Source organism: Chaetodon auriga, chromosome 19 (assembly GCF_051107435.1).
Source record: "Chaetodon auriga isolate fChaAug3 chromosome 19, fChaAug3.hap1, whole genome shotgun sequence".
Lineage (NCBI taxonomy): Eukaryota > Metazoa > Chordata > Actinopteri > Chaetodontiformes > Chaetodontidae > Chaetodon > Chaetodon auriga.
This window is the reverse complement of record NC_135092.1, coordinates 2,071,762-2,090,867: the sequence shown is the minus strand read 5'-3', so window position 1 is coordinate 2,090,867 and position 19,106 is coordinate 2,071,762. Positions and strand designations below refer to the sequence as shown.

Here is a 19,106-nt window from a genome sequence, read left to right as displayed (position 1 = left end):
CAGTGATTTTTCAGACTTCAGATTTTTTTTAAATTATTGTTTTGAACTGTGATTAGTTCCTCAATTTAGATCAGTGAAGGAGCCTAATTGATGTTGGGCTCTGATAATAAATATATGTTCGACCAAAAAAAAAAGCATAGTCTTCATTAATTTTACATTTAACAATACATTTACATTATTATTTGATCGAAGAATTATAATAATTACCAAACTGTGTTAAATGACAGGGCTACAGTGGCTATGAATACAGAGGGTAGGCGTTGATGGGGGGCAGCAAGAGGTGTAGGCATTGAGTAGAGGGGCGTTGAGGTTGAGAACCACTGATCTACACTGTGCTGACCTTAGAGGGAACCAATAGCACTGGAGTCCATACTAGATGAATATACATTTTTTGCATAACCTTGTTCTGCTGGAGCATCCAAAGAAATACAGCATGGTCTGCAGTCAGTAAAGACAAAAGTAGAGGGTAGAAATAAATTCCCTTGAATTAACTGGTGGGGATAGTGCCTCTGTAGCACAAAGTTCGACAAAGATTTCTTCTATGGGATTTCGTATTTGTTTTCTATGAAACTTGCAATTTATGTTCTTTTTGAGTTCAACTTTATCTTTGGGTCAGCCAAGTTTACAGGCAATAATCCTACATTGATGCTTTAAAACCTCAGAGATGACTAAAAACTGTTCGATTGCTGAAGAATTGGACTGATCAGTGACAGTGAGAGATAATGAAGGAGTCGTACCTCAGCCTTGTACATTCTAATCAGGCCCTGGTTGACTTTGGACCAGGAGGGAACAGCGCTGATGTTCCACAGCTGGTTGGAGTGCTCAGCAAATGGACCCGTCTTCATCTACAAAACAGAGAAAAGAGTGACAATTGTGGTGAAGAGAGACAAGTAAGACACGTTTGGTGTCACTCATCCACACTGTAACAAAAAGTAGAGGACTTGAGCTTCAGTTCCAAAGGAAAACTCAAATTGCTACCGGACTTCACACTTTGTTCAGGATAACAAAGAACTGAGGCACGTTCATTATTGCATCTAAGCAGACACAGTGTATGTGTGTGCAGGTCAGGAAATTATGCTAGAAACTATCTAATGGCAACCTTTGATTAATATCAATATAGTATCTTAATCCTAATTCATCTCTTTAGTTACTTCTATTGCATCACAAGGTTTAAATGATTTTAACACAATAGCCTTAAAACCTTCCTTCCACTGAGAAATTGGGTCACCAGTGGTATTCACTGTGAATAACTCCATTCACATGCTGCATTCCTTAATCAACCAACAAATGGATTTTGAAATTTACATCCATCTTTAAAGTTTTTTAAAAGGCACTACTCACTCCGAAAGGGGATGTCAGAAATGCAGCGCAGCGATAATGAAGGAAATGTTCAGTTATGTCTTGTACAGGAACACAATCTACTGTGTATAAAGGAAGACCTTGAACTTGTAGCAGTCAGGCATCCAAAGATGCTGCTGTTTGATTTCTGAGTCCAGGGTGAGGCGAGAACAAATTCTGCACATCTTTAAAGATTTGTTTTGATTTGTGGATGTCGAAGATCTTAAAGTTGCAATAATCAATATTTTTATTCCAATGGATCACATGGCACAAAACATACATAAAAACGGAATGCAATCAATTGCAAATAATACAATTGTTTTATGGCGTGTTTCTGAGATCATGTGGTAATATCCTTCATACAGTCATGTGTTTCACAAAGTGGTGAACCTCACTCCATCCTTGCTTGTGAATGACTGAACCTTTCGAGGATGCCCCTTTCATAGCCAATCATGATACTATCACTTGTTACCAATGAACCTCTTTAGCTGTGACATACTTTTGGAGCATTCCACAAACTTTACCCTGTCCCAGCTTGTTTGAAATCAAATTCTGAGGTTGTGAAAGCTCTTAAAACAACCTGCTCAGCACCCAACAGCAGACAAGACAAAATTAGTGAGTAGCTGGTGAACATAGTTGACCATTTAGCAGTTCACGAGTTAGATATGTTTTGCAGCTACCTGCTGTGACCAAAAATGGTGAGAGTGAATCAAAACAAAGTTGTGGGCCGACAAAACAAAACTATGAGCTGAGTGACACTATAAACCAAAACAATGTGCTGAAAGACAGTAGAAACTACTCCTGGCAGGAACTGACATGTAAGAGGTGGCTGTATAACAGTATTGCAATCAAAAGCATCTCTGATGAACTTCTAATCAGGGAATTAATTTTCTGTTACTCCCGCATCATTTCTGCAGACTTTTTAATGAATCTGCATATTTGACTTAATTCCATGTAGTTATAGAAAGACTGTTGTAAGAAATGGTTTGGAATGACAATGTTAATGCCGGGCGGCACGGTGGCGCTGGGATAGGCTCCACCCCCCCCCCGCAACCCCAAAAGGGATAGTCAGTATAGAAAATGGATGGATGGATGTTAATGCCAGAAATAAAGAGATACATTCAACTCTGATTCCAAGAAAATTAGGATGCAGTGTAAAACTTAAATAACAGAATTTGCTCATGTTTTTTGACATATACTCAATGAAAACTGTAGACAATATATTTCATGTTTTACCTCATGTACCTTTAACTGAATTTTGAGAATATATACTTAATCTGATGCCAGCAGCACCTACCTAACAAGGGGCAACAAAAGACTGGGAAAGTTGTGGAGGTGATAGTATCACTATTGGGTATGAAAGGAGCATCCTTGAAAGGCTCAGTCGTTCACAAGCAAGGATGGAGTGAGGTTCACCACTTTGTAAACACATGATTGGATAAAGGATATTATTAAATGGAATCAGGAACACTTTGTAAAACCGTTGCCGGTAAACACAAGTCATTTACAAATGACTGCATTCTGTTTTAATTAACATTTTACACAGTGTCCCAACTTTTTTGGAAACGGGTTGCATATAAATCATAGGTTTGAGATACAATTTGTGCACTTTGACCATAGATTTCATATCACTTTCTGATAACGAAGATCTATTCATTGCAGAGAGTTTAATCACTGTAGAGAGTATTGATGCTTCTGGCCGGTTGATTGATGATTGTAACTTAAAAGCTACACTCATCAGCACCCAATAGTGCCCCCACTGTTGATGATTGGAATTTCAACAGTGAATTCTGGAAATGATCCTGTAAGCACGTTGAAAGTGGATATGTAGCCTCTAATGCTGTAATGGCATGGTTGTTTCATTTTTTTTTTTTTTTTCTCTATTTTTAGGTTGTCTTGAACATAAAATGAAGCTGAGAGAAAAATACAGAGTAAGAAGAATGAGTATGACAATTTGACAAACAGACTGTTGTCCTCTCACACCAATGAAAATGTGGGAAAAAGCTTCTTTTTACTTTGCTTTCTTATTACATTGATTAGCAATCACCTAAATAACATAAATCATTGATAAATTCTGGGATCAACAATGAGTTTGTTGGCTCAGACAGACAACCAATAGTATGAATATACACAAGAAAAATAGCTACACAGTCACTGTAACAAATAAGACTGGCAAAAACAAATGTACAAATTCACATATGTATGAATGAAGTAAGGGCTATGTAGCGTTTTCCCACCATTTTCTCCCAAGAGGCAGAGGAACCTAAACCCAGACCTTGGGGCATCAATGTAACAGCCCCCTCCTTTTTCCATCCTTCCATCCCCCCACCCTCACATTGCTCTAGACACTTTCCAGGGCCCCGCATGAGGGGGTGGGGGTGGGGGGTTGTTAAGGGCATGGAAGAGGGAGGAAAGGGGGGTGGAGACAGCCCGTATTCCCTGGAGGAAGGAGTGATTCACAGCAGCATGTGGGGAAGGAAGTGACTCATGTTTAGGAACACACACACATACATACACACACACACACACACACACACACACACACACACACACACACACACACACACACATACACACATACACGCACGCACACCCACACACGCCTTGTGTAAATTTAAAAAAAAAAAAACAACACAGGAGTTTGAAGTATCTGTGTGTGAATAGGAGGAAAATACTTGGGAGTGCATATGTACGGGGTGTTGGATGGTTACAAGCTTGTCTGAGCAGCAGTACACAAAAGAGGAAAACCCAAGACTGAATAAGGCAAGTGATAGATCTACGAGAAGAAAGAGTGTTATCATGTTTATTCTGCATCACTTCCCAAAGAAAAATACAGTATATTTAACATTATTCTATGATCACATTTCAACAGTGAGAGCTGATTGGTTCACTATTAAGCCTCAATATTGTTGGTATGGTTACCCACAGTTAAATAAAACTTGCTCTTTGTTGACTTGAACCACCTTTGATGTGTCCCCATGGTGTTATTGACACCTACTAACCAATCAGGAAAGTGCATGGTCTTTGTACATGCTATACATATTTGCATTACACTGTAATCATTTATTTAGATTATTTTCAGTCCAAAGCACTACTGTTCATTGGGATTTTGCTTGATTTTGATGACTTTTGAACTGCAAATTTGCATTGTAGATCAACAGCAAGCCATCTTGACAGTGCTGAATAGGTGGAGAGTCAAAATTGGAAGAATTATTAGCTGATTTGTACCATTCCTATTCCTGACAGTTTATACTCTGACAGACGAGTTTATGTAAAAGGGGACAGTATTGAGGTAACAAGCTTCAGGGTTTTCTAACTGAAATAGCAAGAATAGCAAGCTTGTTATTTCCCCTCTTCAGTAAGTTTTTATTGAATTAAATGCCAAACAAAATATCAAGGGGGAAGAAACAGAACAGCAGAGAGAAGCTCTGGTCCAACTGTGACTAAGTAGCACTAGCGCTTAGTAACTAGGTAGAAGTTAGCTTGACAGCTACAGCAATTCACCAACTCACCCTGCAAGTAAGCAGACTATAAGCCTGATTCCCAAAATGTAAGGTCACCATCTAAAATGTAAATAAAACTGAGTGTGATCATTTGATAAACAAACTACGATCCTAACAAAGGTTTTACAAAGTGTTCCCGAACCCATGTAGTAATATCCTTCATACAATCATGTGTTGACAAAGTAATGAACCTGACTCCATCCCTGCTTGTGAACAACTGAGCCTTTCCTGGATGCTCCTTTCATACCCAATCATGATACTATCACCTGTTACCAATGAACCTGTTTACCTGTGGAATGTTCCAAACAGGTGTTTTTGGAGCATTCCACAACTTTCCCAGTCTTTAGTTGCTCCTGTCCCACCTCATTTGAAATGTGTTGTTGAAAATTCAGAATAAGCGTATATTTAACAAGGCATGGCCAAACATCAATTATATTATCCTTGTACTGTTTTCAATTGACATGTTAAAAAGCATCGGTAAAATATCACATTCATTTAAAATTTTCATTGAGTATATGTCAAAAAGGATGAGCAAATTTATGTTTTACACTGCATCCCAATTTTCTTGGAATCAGAGCTGTATGTATCTCTTTATTTCTGGCATTAACATTGTCCCTCCAAACCATTTCTTACAACGGTCTTTCTATACCTACATGAAATTAAGTCAACTATGCAGATTCATTAAAAAGTCTGCAGAAATGATGTGGGAGTAACGGAAAATTAATTCCCTGATTAAAAGTTTATCAGAGATGCTTTTGATTGCAATACCTTTATACAGCCACCTCTTACTTGTCAGTTCCTGCCAGGAGTAGTTTCTACTGTCTTTTAGCACATTGTTTTGGTTTATAGTGTCACTCAGCTCATAGTTTTGTTTTGTTGACCCACAACTTTGTTTTGATTCACTGTCACCATTTTTGGTCGCAGAAGGCAGCAATTTTCAGGTCAGTAACTTCATGTTTTTAGTTTTTCTCAGAACTGCTTTAGAGTGCAATACCTTTATATATCCACCTCTTAGATGTCAAATTTAAAGCTGTACAAATGAACATTTAATATTAATAATACTTCAAATGACTTAGTGTAATGTGAAAGATGTACCTTATAGTGACAAACCCACTGTGAATGATTAACTGACTCTGCAGTTCCGGCCAGTTCTACAGCAGTTTAAAAAGATGAGAAAATGACGACATTCAGTTTTATTTATGTTTTACACCGTGTCCCAATGTTGACTACATCTCTGGAATCTGGGTTGTACATTACCAAGCTTTTACAACCAAAAAATCTGCAAAGATGTACAGATTAATTTGGCTATACCACTCTCTGGTGTGACCAGGTGCTGACTCTTCTCCCCATTTGGCTTGCATACGCAAAGCAATAGCTGGTGAGCAGCTGAACTTGACAGATGTCATAAGTTGAAGGTATTTTTGAAGCAAATCTATCGCCCACCACCAGTTTATCGATCAGCTTCAGGGGACACTGCAATAGAAGTTGATGAAGGATTCACTGTGTTTTCTGCAAGAACATGCTAACCTGCATTTCATTTCAACTTAACACACACAAGAGGGGAAGGGAAAGGAAGCCAGACAGAAAACAGTCAGCAACACAGCAACTACATATTATTTTCATTATTGATTAATCTTGAGTAATTATTTTCTTGAGTCAGTGTTCAGTCTATAAAATGTCAGGAGAAGGTGAAAAAAAACTTCACCTTTCCAATTTTCAGGGCCAGAGATGACATCTTCAAATGCTTTGCTTTGAGTGACCAACAGCAAACCCGAAGATATTCAGTTAGCAATTATATGAAAAAGAAAAAAGCACCAAATCCTCACATTGGAGAAGCTGTTTGACATTTTTGCTGGGAAAAAAAGACCCAAACAACTAATTAATTGTCAAAACAATTTCTGGTTATTTTTTCTGGTGATTAACTAACAGTTTAACTGGCTTTATCAGCTCCAACATTTAGTCACAGAAAAATATCAAATGAATGTCAACAAAACAGACAATGAAAAAGACAAAAAGACAGAGCAAAGTCCCAAAAATAAAAACGGGGAGTAACGGATGAGAAGGACCACAGAGGCCCTTCTTGACACAACAGCAGCATCCTTTCATGACCGTGAAGAGGAGGGAGAGGTCAAGCAGCAGGAGGCGGAGTAAAAAGAGAGACGGAGGTGGTGCTTCTTAGGTGGAAGGAGGAAAAGGATGTAGCTGCTCCATAAACGCCCTCCTACACTTCCCTCCCCTCCTTTTCCTACAAAAACCAAAAACAAAGCACACGGTTCCTGCTCTGGCACTCTACCAGCAGAATCCATCTGCCTTTCCCCGTCTTCCTTTTCCTGGACAAAACCACATTCAGCTGTGGTCCACAAATTTATTTCCAACAGCTAAAGCAGTAAAAAATCAGTACAATGTTTATACAAGTACACATAGTACTGTATATACAAATTGAATATGGTCAATAGGCAGTTATCTAAAACACCCCATGGGCCAGTAATCTAAAAAATCAAAATGTGAATTTTAAACACATTTTATAAAATAGAAAGAATTCATCCAGACTGTGAGGGAAATGTCCACTGGGGGACAGTACTCCATGTCTGGATACCTCCCCATGTTGTATTGACAGATTGTTCACAATCAACCTTTGGCTCGGCAGGAAGCTCTAAGAACATCTGGGAGCTGAACTTACAGCATCCAATTAAATGAACCATTAGTTTACTATTTTACAGTATTAACCTATAAATATAACAAAGTCAGCAATTTTCTACCTAGAATTTTCTACCTCTCTACCCTAGAGGATAAAAGAAAAACAAACAAGAAAACATTAAAACGTATAAAATATTAGTATACTGACATACTAAAGTGTACTTGCATCCAGACTATTAAACTGGTATACTTAATGAGCAAAATTGGAACAACAAATTCTGTACTTATTACAATTAAATAGTATTTAAGATGCATAAAAGTCCAACTTAAATTGTATTAAGTATACTTGATTGTACAGAAATTGAACTTTTTCAGTATACTTAAGACACTGCAAATGTACTAATTATTTATTTATTTATTTATTTATTTTGATTTGAAGAATAGCATGAGTGATATACTCATGCTATTCTTCAAATGTAAGTACAACTGAAATACATTTAGAATTTAATGAAAACTGTAATTTCTAAACTGAGATACTAGTGTATTTTTACAAACTTCTAGAACATTTTCAATACATTTTAAGTGTACATGATAACTCCTAAAATTGCAAGTGAGGACTTAGAGTGTACTACCAAATTTGCTTGAATATATTGTACTTGTACATGAAATGTACTACTAATGTTAAAATTAGGCTACTAGCGTATTTCTACATACTTCTTGAGCATTCTCAATACACCTTAAGTGTACTTTCAAACTAAGGATAAACAGGATGTACTGTACATATATGTCCTCAGATATATCATTATATTCAATAAACATTAATGTCTGTCTGTCCTTGAAATATTTGGCACTTCTTATTGATCCTTTCCTCTCATTGACAGCATGATACAGCATTCCGGATATTTGATCTTAAGATGATGAAGAAAGTTTAAAAATGTGTCTCTTACTAACATTGTCTGTTGTGACAGAAGTGTGAAATAAGTTTATGTATGAGGTAGGCCTTGTATGGACATGCTTTTAATCTGTAAACCTCATTTTAAGTGCACTATTATGCTAATAGTGTTTTAACACACTTACTGAAAATATTTGACAGCAGTTATGTAAATGTACACTTTAAAAATGTAACTTGAATTTTACTAAAAATATATTTTACTGTCGTATATATATTCAAAGTATGTTTTCTATTTAAAGTAATCTATGATTAATCTATTTAAAGTAAGTAAAGTAAGTACACATTTATATAAATGTACTGGAAATTGCTTTACAATATTCAAATACACTTAAAGTATGCTTGAGTATATTTATTTATGTGGGGAGACAATTTTATTTCAAAAAGTCTGCAGAAAGATAAAATTGGAATGAATTCCTTTTGAAGAAATATCCCCTAAGAAAACTGTTGATAGAGTGCCTTCTATGGTTATCAAGAGAAACAGGGATGCTGTCTCTGGGGAGAAATGGTACTGTTAAATGATTTGAATGTTGCTGTGAGCAGCACAAACTAAATTCCATTCACTTCCATTGTTCTGGAGTGGAGGCAGAAATCTCAGAAAGAGTTACATCAAAAGCTAACTATCTGCATGGAGAGTTTCCAACAGAGGTGAGAAGATACTTTGTAATTAGCATGAACTGACACTTAAAGGTACAATAAGTAAGAATGTGAATCAATTCTCAGCTGCTAATTACTTTGTACTGTCAATCTGTGAATGGACTGTAACATAACTTAAAAAATGAGACCTTCCCGGACTTTCTTGGTTGCCTCTAACAGCCTGCGCACTGATTTCTACATGAAGAACTTTTTCGGGAAAATCCAAAAGGATGTGATGTTTATGCACCCATCACAACACAGTCCACCACAAAGTCCAAAGTCAAAGCTAACAGTACTGCAAGTATGTGACATATATTCTGATTTCAGATGGTTAATGTTTGCTAACATTAGCTTGCTTACTGATGCTGGCAAATTGCTAGTTAGCTAACATATCAAAATATTGATTGGATAATGTAAGCTACTTCATCCAGACTCCTGGGACTGATCTGGTAAATAGACTAGTTTACTATAGTAGAACAGAACTTTAAGAAGACCCCGGCCTCTTCGCATCAACCTTCCAGCCACAAAGGGAAAGTAGAAAAAGTTTTGAACTAATGATCTTGTTTTTCTCTTCAGATACAGACTGGAGAGTGTCTGAAATGGTCAGAATTGATTACTAAAATGTGTAAATATATGTATCTTGTCCTAACACATGTAATTGTTTTGATATTTTGGGGTGCCACACTGCTACCGAAAGACCTTTTCAGTAATACAGACCATTCAGCAAATGCAGACATATAGTATATTTAAGGTAAAGGAAAACAAGAAATCCATGTAAAATATTCTTTGAAATATGACATTAGGGTCGGACTCTAATGAAGCTGTTTCTCCAAATCATCCTGCTGTTATTCACATGATTGTGCTCTTATTAAAACATGAATAGATGTTTTGTCTTATAGGTCCACATGATCTGACCATGTCTGCATTGTGCATGACTGAAATGAATGGACTCATTGTAAAATATGTTAGTCCAGAGGGGGCGGAGGCCTCTTCCTGTGTCGTGTATCCTGAAAATGTTAATAATATATCTGCACAACAAAGGAACCTATGTGCAGAGGATCTTAAGGAGGAGACCATGTGACCGGACGTATGGGACACTGGTTTGAATGCTGGGATCATGTATGACTTCAGATGTGCTCCACTGTTAAACAGTTGTGAAAATAAAGGCGCTGGTTATTCTGTGTTAACTGACCGATCAATATTGCAAGTTTTAAGTGTTTCCCACTGGTTTTCATGATACGTCATATTGAATGAGTGAGTATCCAGTTTGGAAATGCGTAGCCTTTAGGTATTTTCCTTTGAAGTTGGAGGCCAGGAATTAATTAGTAATCAATGCAGTCCCTCAAAGGAGTTCCAAGGATCCTCTTTCTTCCAAAACACGCCTCCAAGACTATAAAAAACATAGAATACTAACTGCCGCCCCCTTTTTCCCCCCTTTTGGCTTTTTTATTTTTTTTCTGTGAACCTTCTGGCTTTGCAGCCATAGTGTTTCAGGCATTGTCTTTTTCATTTTTAGTGATGGCTGAAAAGCTTCAGAGAGACTGCAAAGATGTTTAAAAGCTACAAGCCAAGTACCATTAGTCACGGCACGTCGTTTGCTATATGAATAATCGGTTATTTTGTAATCTCCCATTTTTTTTTGTGCAGTTATACTTTTTTGACTTTTCATCACTTTTTGGTGAAAGCTCCGGCATCCCAACTCTGCAGCCTGCTAATGAACTTTGGATTCATCCTCCTGGGGAAGCACTGAACCAGCTGCTTCACTCAACCTACAGTGGTTCTCATTTGTCTGTCACCCTGGCAACCCGAGGATCAGAGTCTCCTTCACCACGCTTGGTGCTTTCTGGGAAGTTTGCCTCATCATCAGTCTTCATCAGCACAGAAACAGTAGGAACTAAAGATCTTTCATGTGTTCTGTCTGAAAGCTGATGCAGAGCTCATTTTAAAAATGATTTTTGTTTAGTTATTTACTCCTTATTGTGCTTTTGGATCATTTTGGATAACATTCATTTATTATTTCCATTCAGTCTGTCAGCAGTAACTTGTTGATTTACCTTTTCATTCATTCACTCAGCCATTCTAATTGTATAAATGTATATATGTTTAGTTAGTTCAATAAATGTCTTGATTTAAAGTCACTGTATTTGTGTGTTCCTTTACAACAGAGACAAAGGCCCCTGTAATCAGAGTTTAGAGCTTTCAGATATAAGACAGGTTCATTTGATGTAATTCATTTTCCTCCTAATTAATTAATCAATTAATTGATTAATTCATTAATCAGTGGAGATGTGCCCCATATAATTTCATGGTGTGTAGTATTGATTCCAAGTGTAGTAATCAGTGCACAGGACTTGAACCACCAACCCAGAGTCTGCTAAATCTTCTTGAAGGTCTTTTGCAGTCAAACAGGGGGTTGTATTTTCCTTTCTGGCAACCGTATGAGCAGTTCTCTCTGAAAATGTTCTTGGTCTTCCAGTCCTCAGCTTAACCTCCAGTGTTACTGTTACTGTTAACTGCTGTTTCTTAAATTACAAACTGAGCAAACAGCTACATGATAACACTTTGGGGCGTCATGGTGGCGCAGCAGGTAGTGCGCGTGCCTCACAGCAAGAAGGGCCTTTCTGTGTGAAGTTTGCATGTTCTTCCTGTGCATGCGTGGGTTCTCTCCGGGCACTCCAGCTTCCTCCCACAGACCAAAAACATGCTCATTAGGTTAATTGGTGACTCTAAAATTGTCCTTAGGTGCGAGTGTGAGCGTGAACGGTTGTCTGTCTCTATATGTTGCCCTGCAATCGACTGGCGACCGGTTCAGGCCCATTGACAGCTGGGATAGGCTCCAGCCCCCCCCCGCAACCCTGAAAGGGATAGTCGGTATAGAAAATGGTTGGACGGATAACACTTTGCTGTCATTTTTATAGACTCTAAGCAGCTGCTTAGAGGAGCCTGTGTCTATGAGTGGATATATTAGTTGGCTAGCTAGCTAAATCACTTCACCGGCTATAATGATGCACAATACATGATCCGGTGTTGATTTAGCCAAAATAAATTCTGTAACAGTACAAAGCAAAGGTGTATAACTAATGACTGCTTTCTACGAGCCAACCGCGATGCAAGGCGGGGCGGCCAACCACATGGCTGGCAAATAGGCGTCAAAATTGGTCCAAAATGACTTTTGAATGATCCCTCTAAAAAAGCATATAAGGTTTCAACCATTCCAATATCTATTTCTGCGCATTATGTCATAAGAGGGAAAACCAATATGAAGAGAGACGTACTATTTGCATATTATTTCAACAGACATATCTTTTAAAAGATCTACATACCTGAACACTACAAAATAAACAAATAAAAGAATGTCCTCTACAGGGTTGTACAGTGTTATGAATTATGCATTCATTTCAGCTTGACCTCCATTTCCACTTTCAATCAATTAAAGTGACGTTGTGTGTCCAGTTGTGCTGGTCCACTTGTCCTGGAAGACTTCAGTGTCCCGGAAAAATTGGAATTCAGGTCACATGTTATCTGATTAGGGACCCCCCTATTTTCCTAGGTTTTTTGTCCAAGTGACTAATGGAGACAACAATTTTTGAAGTTTTTTCAGTATTGAATAAGAGTGCTGGAAGCCACGAAATGTGCTGCAATTTAATCCTTCCCGGTGTTTGCACACTATCAGCGTACATCCACTAAAAGTGTTTGTTTTTGACACTGACAGACTGACTGACAGATTGTTGCAATAAATGTCTGACAACATTATAAAAAGGATGAAATAAAGTTGTAATTCATTAATTCAGGAGAGGAGCGAGAGAGAGGGCTGACTTCAGAGAAGCAGCAGGGGAAACAGCAGAACGGCGTAATAATTTTCACAGGACGTTATTACAGGAGAGACTTAAATATGTCGAACTTCAACAGATTTTAAAAAACAAAACAGTTATTACTGGACAATAGAAACTGGTTTTGTTACCCCTGTCCGTCATGCAGAAGTGTCGATGCAGCCGCCATAGCGTTGCTGTGTTGATACACATTAGCTCTGATTGGGCTTTTTAAGATTTATGAAACCAGCTCACGTAAAGAAAGCATGGCTGTGGCAAACTTGCTTCATAGTACCCCCCTTTGCTAGTTGCTAACTTTATCAGATTGCCATTCGTTGCTGAGCAGGTGGAAACTGGAATTTATAATTCCTTTTTTACTAAAAACAGCTGCCTGATGCTGCTGAAGACAACATGATGAGAGTGGAAAGACTGAATCAAAATAGTAATGTTTTGGGCTGCAAAACCAAAATAATGAGCTTTAATGTGCCAAAACCTTCCATGGATCATTGAATCCACTGTTATCACTAAAAGTTCAAAGCATTGTATTGTTATATTATTTGTTTATATAATACAATGGAATACAGTGGCACCATAGTATAGACTCAAAGTTACCATAAAGATGAGTCAAAACCTCTTTGACATGAAACATTCCAAAAACATTAGAAGCATCAGGAGGATGTATAGAATTACTTTTGTATTGAATTGCATTAAACTGAGAAGTGCTCCTGATATTTTGACCATCCCATGTACCTTCACTTGGAATGAGGAGTGTGCAAAATTAAATGTTTCAGCAAACAAAGAGCTGATTAAAAAAACAATCAAAATGTGATGACTGTGAAAGTGTGTGATGTGTTTCATTTTCCCACCTCATTTATGAATTTGATGCAATCCAGAAACATGTAGTCTTTGTGATGCTCATTCACCACCCTCTCATCAATAAAGTGGCGAGGCTCCAGTGTTGGGTGATCTGAAGGGGGAATGAGTTGTAAGTACACAGGTTCACCACCAAGTGTCACCATTTACCTTCCCATTAACTGAGATCAACATCACCTAGCTCTGTGGAGCCATGCGGATGTGTACATGTTTCAATGTCACGTGGTCTCTACCTCCGATATTTACATTTACATTTTACCACTGCCCCAGATGAACAGAACCACAACTCTGATCTTTAATCAGCATAGTTAAGTTGTCTTTTAGTTCTTCTGTTGTTGTGTTTCTGGCATGTGACAATGAAACAATACAGGAGTAAATAAAATGAATGACAGCTGAATGTTATGAGTTCCTGGGACATTAGAACAGAGCCATTGTTAGTAACTCCTGTGCTTTTCATGCAATGACAAGTCAAAATGTCTGCTAAGAAAAACATCACACTGTCTAAACTTCTAAAGATCAAAGGAGCCCTGTTTTAGCTTCCCTAAACTGTCAACTTGTCAGTTTGTTTCATATTGGATTTTAAATTTCAGTGTTAACCATTATTATTTCACCTATACTGCAGAGCTTTGGTTAATTCCACATGAAACGCTCATATGGTCCAAAGTCCTCAGACAGGGACCTCTAAAGGTTTAACCTGTTTGATGGAGTTCACATAAACTCATCATCATTTCTCTAGGCTGGTGTGAAAGCTGTCAATCAAATTGTGCTATTTGTATTGTCCAACCCCGGATTTTATGATGATAAATTTGATTTAAGTATAAATTCAAAAGCTAAACTAGTATCAAATCCATCCACTGATTATGGACTGTTGAAGAGGCCATCTCCTGATATGTAAGCTACAAGTAATGTACAAGTGCCATGATTTTCCCTGATCAAACAGTGTTAAACTAGAGATGAATTAAACTTGGGTAGTACTCTGTTTATTTAAGCCATCTGTCTATTCTATTTTTTTAGTTTTATACATGATAATGATACACGAGCACTAGTTGCAGTCCAGATTACTAATGCTCATAAGCATGAGCGTGAACATGAGTCATTCCATTGTGTCACCAGAGAAGATAAGAAACCACCTCAGGTTCAGCAATGTGCTGTGTGACCTAATTTCCCCTTATGGGTCCATGTAGCCCTGATGGTGCAGACATCACTAAAACGGTCAAATCAATTGGTTATGTTCATTCATGTTTACTCTTCTAGATTTGTTTGTAAAAAGTCATTCTGAATGCAAAATGGGCCAGAAGTGTAAAGGAAAGAATGCATCTTTTTTTTCTGCGGGTGTGAAAGTGACCATCCCAGGATCCAAGGTAAAAAGTCTGGTGTGACAGGTTCTGAGCAGGGCTGAACAATTGAGGCAAATACAATTTTGTGACCAATATTGTGATTGTGGATATTTCCAATAAATTTAGCTACAGGTCTGTATTTGTGGTCTACATTCTATTTAGATAAGTTTCTATCAAAAATCCTCATCATCATAATCATATTCATTTTATACTCTATCTACGCTAATAAATTAAAAATAAAGAAGGAAGCTTGCGAGTAAAGCCATGCTGATATGATAATCATAGTAGTAATAGTTTGAATTTGTTCAAACTCGACCTTTTGAAAATCCACCACCACAACTGTTTATGTAGAAAAAGACTCTTAAACTGTTACCTGTTACAGCTTGCTAAAACACCAGCCTGCATATACTAATGCCTACTTTAGGTTCCTTTCACTCTTTCATATGGAGGTCTGAATGGATTTCTTTCCACCAACATGTTGGATGAATTGCACACAGCCACTGACACTTTTGTTTCCCATTCTGACAGAGTAACATCAACATTATATCACTACATGTCCCAACCTCAATCGCCCCATCAGATACAGACAGTCCTGTCTTGCTTCTTTTCTGTAGTTTGACTGAACTGCTGTAGCCAGGCTCTTACCTACAAACTGGGAGCTTCCCCAGATGAAGGGAAGAAACTGGAAGTCATCCAGTCCCCACACACCTTGACTTCCAGCTGGCTCCATTCTGTAGGTCCTCTGCAGCTTCCGCATCACTGAAAGATACCTGCAGAAACAAAGAGTACACACACACAACAGCATGTCGTAGGAGGGTCAGAATAGAAAGTGATCTTTACATACACATATTAGAGGAACGGTATGTAATGTCATGCTGTAACAACAAACAAGTGTGCCATAATGTGCTCTCATTTTGTTTTGCAAGCCTGTATGACTGAAACTGAATTGTTTCAGCATTTAAACTAACAGCTACATTAAAATGCTAACAATGAGTTATAGAGTGAGGTGTTGATACTACTGATCATTAACAACACTGGTATTAGTATCATTTCAAAAAATCTGGTATTGGATTTAATATCTGTGGGATCTATGTATTGATTCTTGTGACATCCCCAATTTTATCAACTAAACAAAATCCTATCAAACACGAGTCTGTGGTCTATTGTGCATCTATTTTGGAGATCCTTCACAGAAGCATCAATTATTTGAATTTTCAGAGTACTAGGCAGCTGCTTAGAGAAACCCATGACTGTTGACTGTTGGGACAAGGGTTGAGGAGTCAGTATTTAGAAAGCTTTAAAATTTGCATCACCTGACCTTTCCTAATGATAATTGTGATCAAGCCACAGCCCTAGCAAGCTGATTAAGGTTTGAGACCTTGGTAAAAGTTATGAGAGTTCAAATCTCTTGGGGTACCCAAACTTTTGTATGGTGCTCCTTTCCTTTTTCTTTACTATAAAATTGTACAAAACAAAAACATACAATAATGTTGCTTAAAATACTGAACAGGATGTTTCATCTTTAAAGTTAGGGCTTTTGGAGACCAGTCCACTTCCCTCTCTTTCTAGATGGATGGATTGAAAGATACCATACCTGTTAAAAACTTTAAAAACGATAGCCAGCTGATCGTCTACCTTGAGAGCTCCAACCTTACAGAGACAGCAGAGGAACGCAGCAAAAGCAGCCTCATGACCTGAGAAGATAAATATGCAAACATTAAGGAGTTTCAAACATGAATAGGAGCTGTGTGCAGTCCATTTTTGCTTTACTTTAATTCACTACCAAATGCTCCATTTTGGAGTTGAGGAATGAAACCTGACAGCACTAATTTCTTATAGCTTCACTGTTGTAGGACTAAATGTCTGTTGCCTTTGTAAAACTCTCAATGAAGCCTATTCTTTACACAATAACGGAGTTGCAATGCATCATTGTATCTGCCTGTGACCAAACACACTACTGTCTCTGTTGTATATCTGTGGTCAAATATGTATGGTATCAATGTGCAGAAGGCAGCTACAGGTGCATCTTGTAATGGGAATTCTTATTATTCATCTTTTTATATGATCTAATAACTTCTCCTTCTCCAGGCTCTTTCTTGTCATCTCACACTCGAGACAGCAAGGAAGGAGTCTGTCTGCAGGCGTCAGAATAAACTCTTAGAAAGACAACGAATGGCCAGAACAATCTCAAAAAATTCTAATATCATGGTTAAGACAAAAGACACTTTCAGTCATTTCAGAAAGTGAAAACTGTATCTATTTCAGACTCATTACATGTAAACTGTTTCAAGCATTTGTTGATTGTAATAAAATAGAAAAAATACATCTCAAAATATTAGAATACTTAATTTCAAGTTTGAATAAATCACTATTTCTGCAGTATAAATACCCTGAATCTCTCAGTCAGGTTCAGCACACACTACCGCAATCACAGGGAAGACTGCTGAATTGACAATCGTCCATTGACAGACACTCATTGACACCCTCCACAAGGAGATTAAGCCACAGAAGATGATTGCTGAACAGGCTGGCTGTGCACAGAGTTCTGTATCAAAGCATAGTCATGGAAGGGTGACTGGAAGGCGAAGTGTGGTAGAAAAGGTGCACAAGCAACAGGGATGGTCGCAGTCTTGAAAAGATTGTCAAGCAAAGCCGATTCAAGAACGTTGGGGAGATTCACAAGGAGTGGACTGAGGCTGGAGTCAGTGCATCAAGAGCCACCACACACAGACGTGTTCTTGAAATGGACTACAAGTGTCGCATTCCTAGTGTCAAACCACTCCTGAACCAGAGACGACGTCAGAAGCACCTTACCCGGGCTAAGGAGACCACTGCTCAGTAAGTCCTCTTTTCAGATTAAAGTAAATTTTGCATTTCATTTGGAAATCGAGGTCCCAGAGTCTGATGGAAGAATGGAGAGGATTTTTGAGAAGCACCTGTACGCAATCATCCCTCCACATGAGATGACAGATCCCACCAGGTTTATGGACAGAAGTGTTGTGATTGGCCTGCAAAACTGCAAGATCAGGATTTGGTACTAGATCAAAAATGGTTTTACATATAAATATAAATCATACAATAGTTTTAAGGGATGATCCACCAAAATTACCAAGATTTTCTCACTTATCTCTAGAAGTCATCTGGCCTTGCAGGTATGAGTTTCTGAAGCTCACAGTATCAAAAATATTTTTTCCAATTCAACAGCAATGCCAAGATTGTCCCTACTGCTGCTGATCATCCAAAGATCACACTGGAGAGAGGTATGCACATCTGACAAAAATCAGAAATGTGTAACATCTAGTTGTTTCAAAACTTTGCATACACGACAGCAACTGAATTGTGTCTTGGTTATAGAAAGGACAATGTCATGAATGATATCACTTGTGTGGACACTGTAAATAGAGTGCATTGTGAAGCACCCACCAAATGGAGGAAAGGCAATACGAATGGATGCCAACTGCCATAAAACTCAACAGCCAAAGAAATCAGCAACTTTCACTGGTCATCAATAGACATTCTCATCTACATGTGTTTCATGTCAACACATTTGACCAAACTAAGTAACCTACTGTGAGAAATGTCCAAAAAACAACAGACATTGGGCAGCAACAAACATCAAACTGCACTCACAAAGAAGAAAAGACTTTTCTATGACAAATGGCTCCAAGACGTGCCGAGGCTAAGTATTGTTTGGTGCACGCTGACCTTTATTAGATCTATTTATTAGAACTGACAAGAAACAGGTAATGACAAACAACAAAAGGTCTGCAGTCTAGATCACCAGGATGTCTGATTTGATCTGTGTGCTTTATATAGATTTATAGTATTGGAGTGAAATAAACAACAAACAAACAAAAACAACAACAACAACAAAATAGATCTATAGAAGGTTTACCTGTTCCATAGTCTATCCTGGTGGCGTTCCCCACAGACTCTTTCAGATAGACGGCTATCTCTGGAGCTGCAGCACTTCTGTCAGCAGGGAGCACCGCTGACACCAAGGCCTCTGCTTCCTACACCCCCA

At 38.0% G+C, this 19,106-nt stretch overlaps 1 protein-coding gene across 1 annotated transcript in view; it reads right to left on the bottom strand.

Annotated features, from left to right (window-relative positions):
• ptpa (protein phosphatase 2 phosphatase activator) overlaps positions 1-19,106 on the bottom strand; it is a 30,843-nt gene that overhangs the window by 6,880 nt on the left and 4,857 nt on the right. Inside the window, exons 5-9 of the mRNA XM_076757646.1 lie at positions 18,978-19,095; positions 16,677-16,776; positions 15,728-15,852; positions 13,739-13,839; positions 738-845 (exon numbers count right to left, since the gene is read on the bottom strand). Coding sequence (XP_076613761.1) covers positions 738-845; positions 13,739-13,839; positions 15,728-15,852; positions 16,677-16,776; positions 18,978-19,095 — 552 coding nt within the window. The remainder of the gene's footprint in view (positions 1-737; positions 846-13,738; positions 13,840-15,727; positions 15,853-16,676; positions 16,777-18,977; positions 19,096-19,106) is intronic.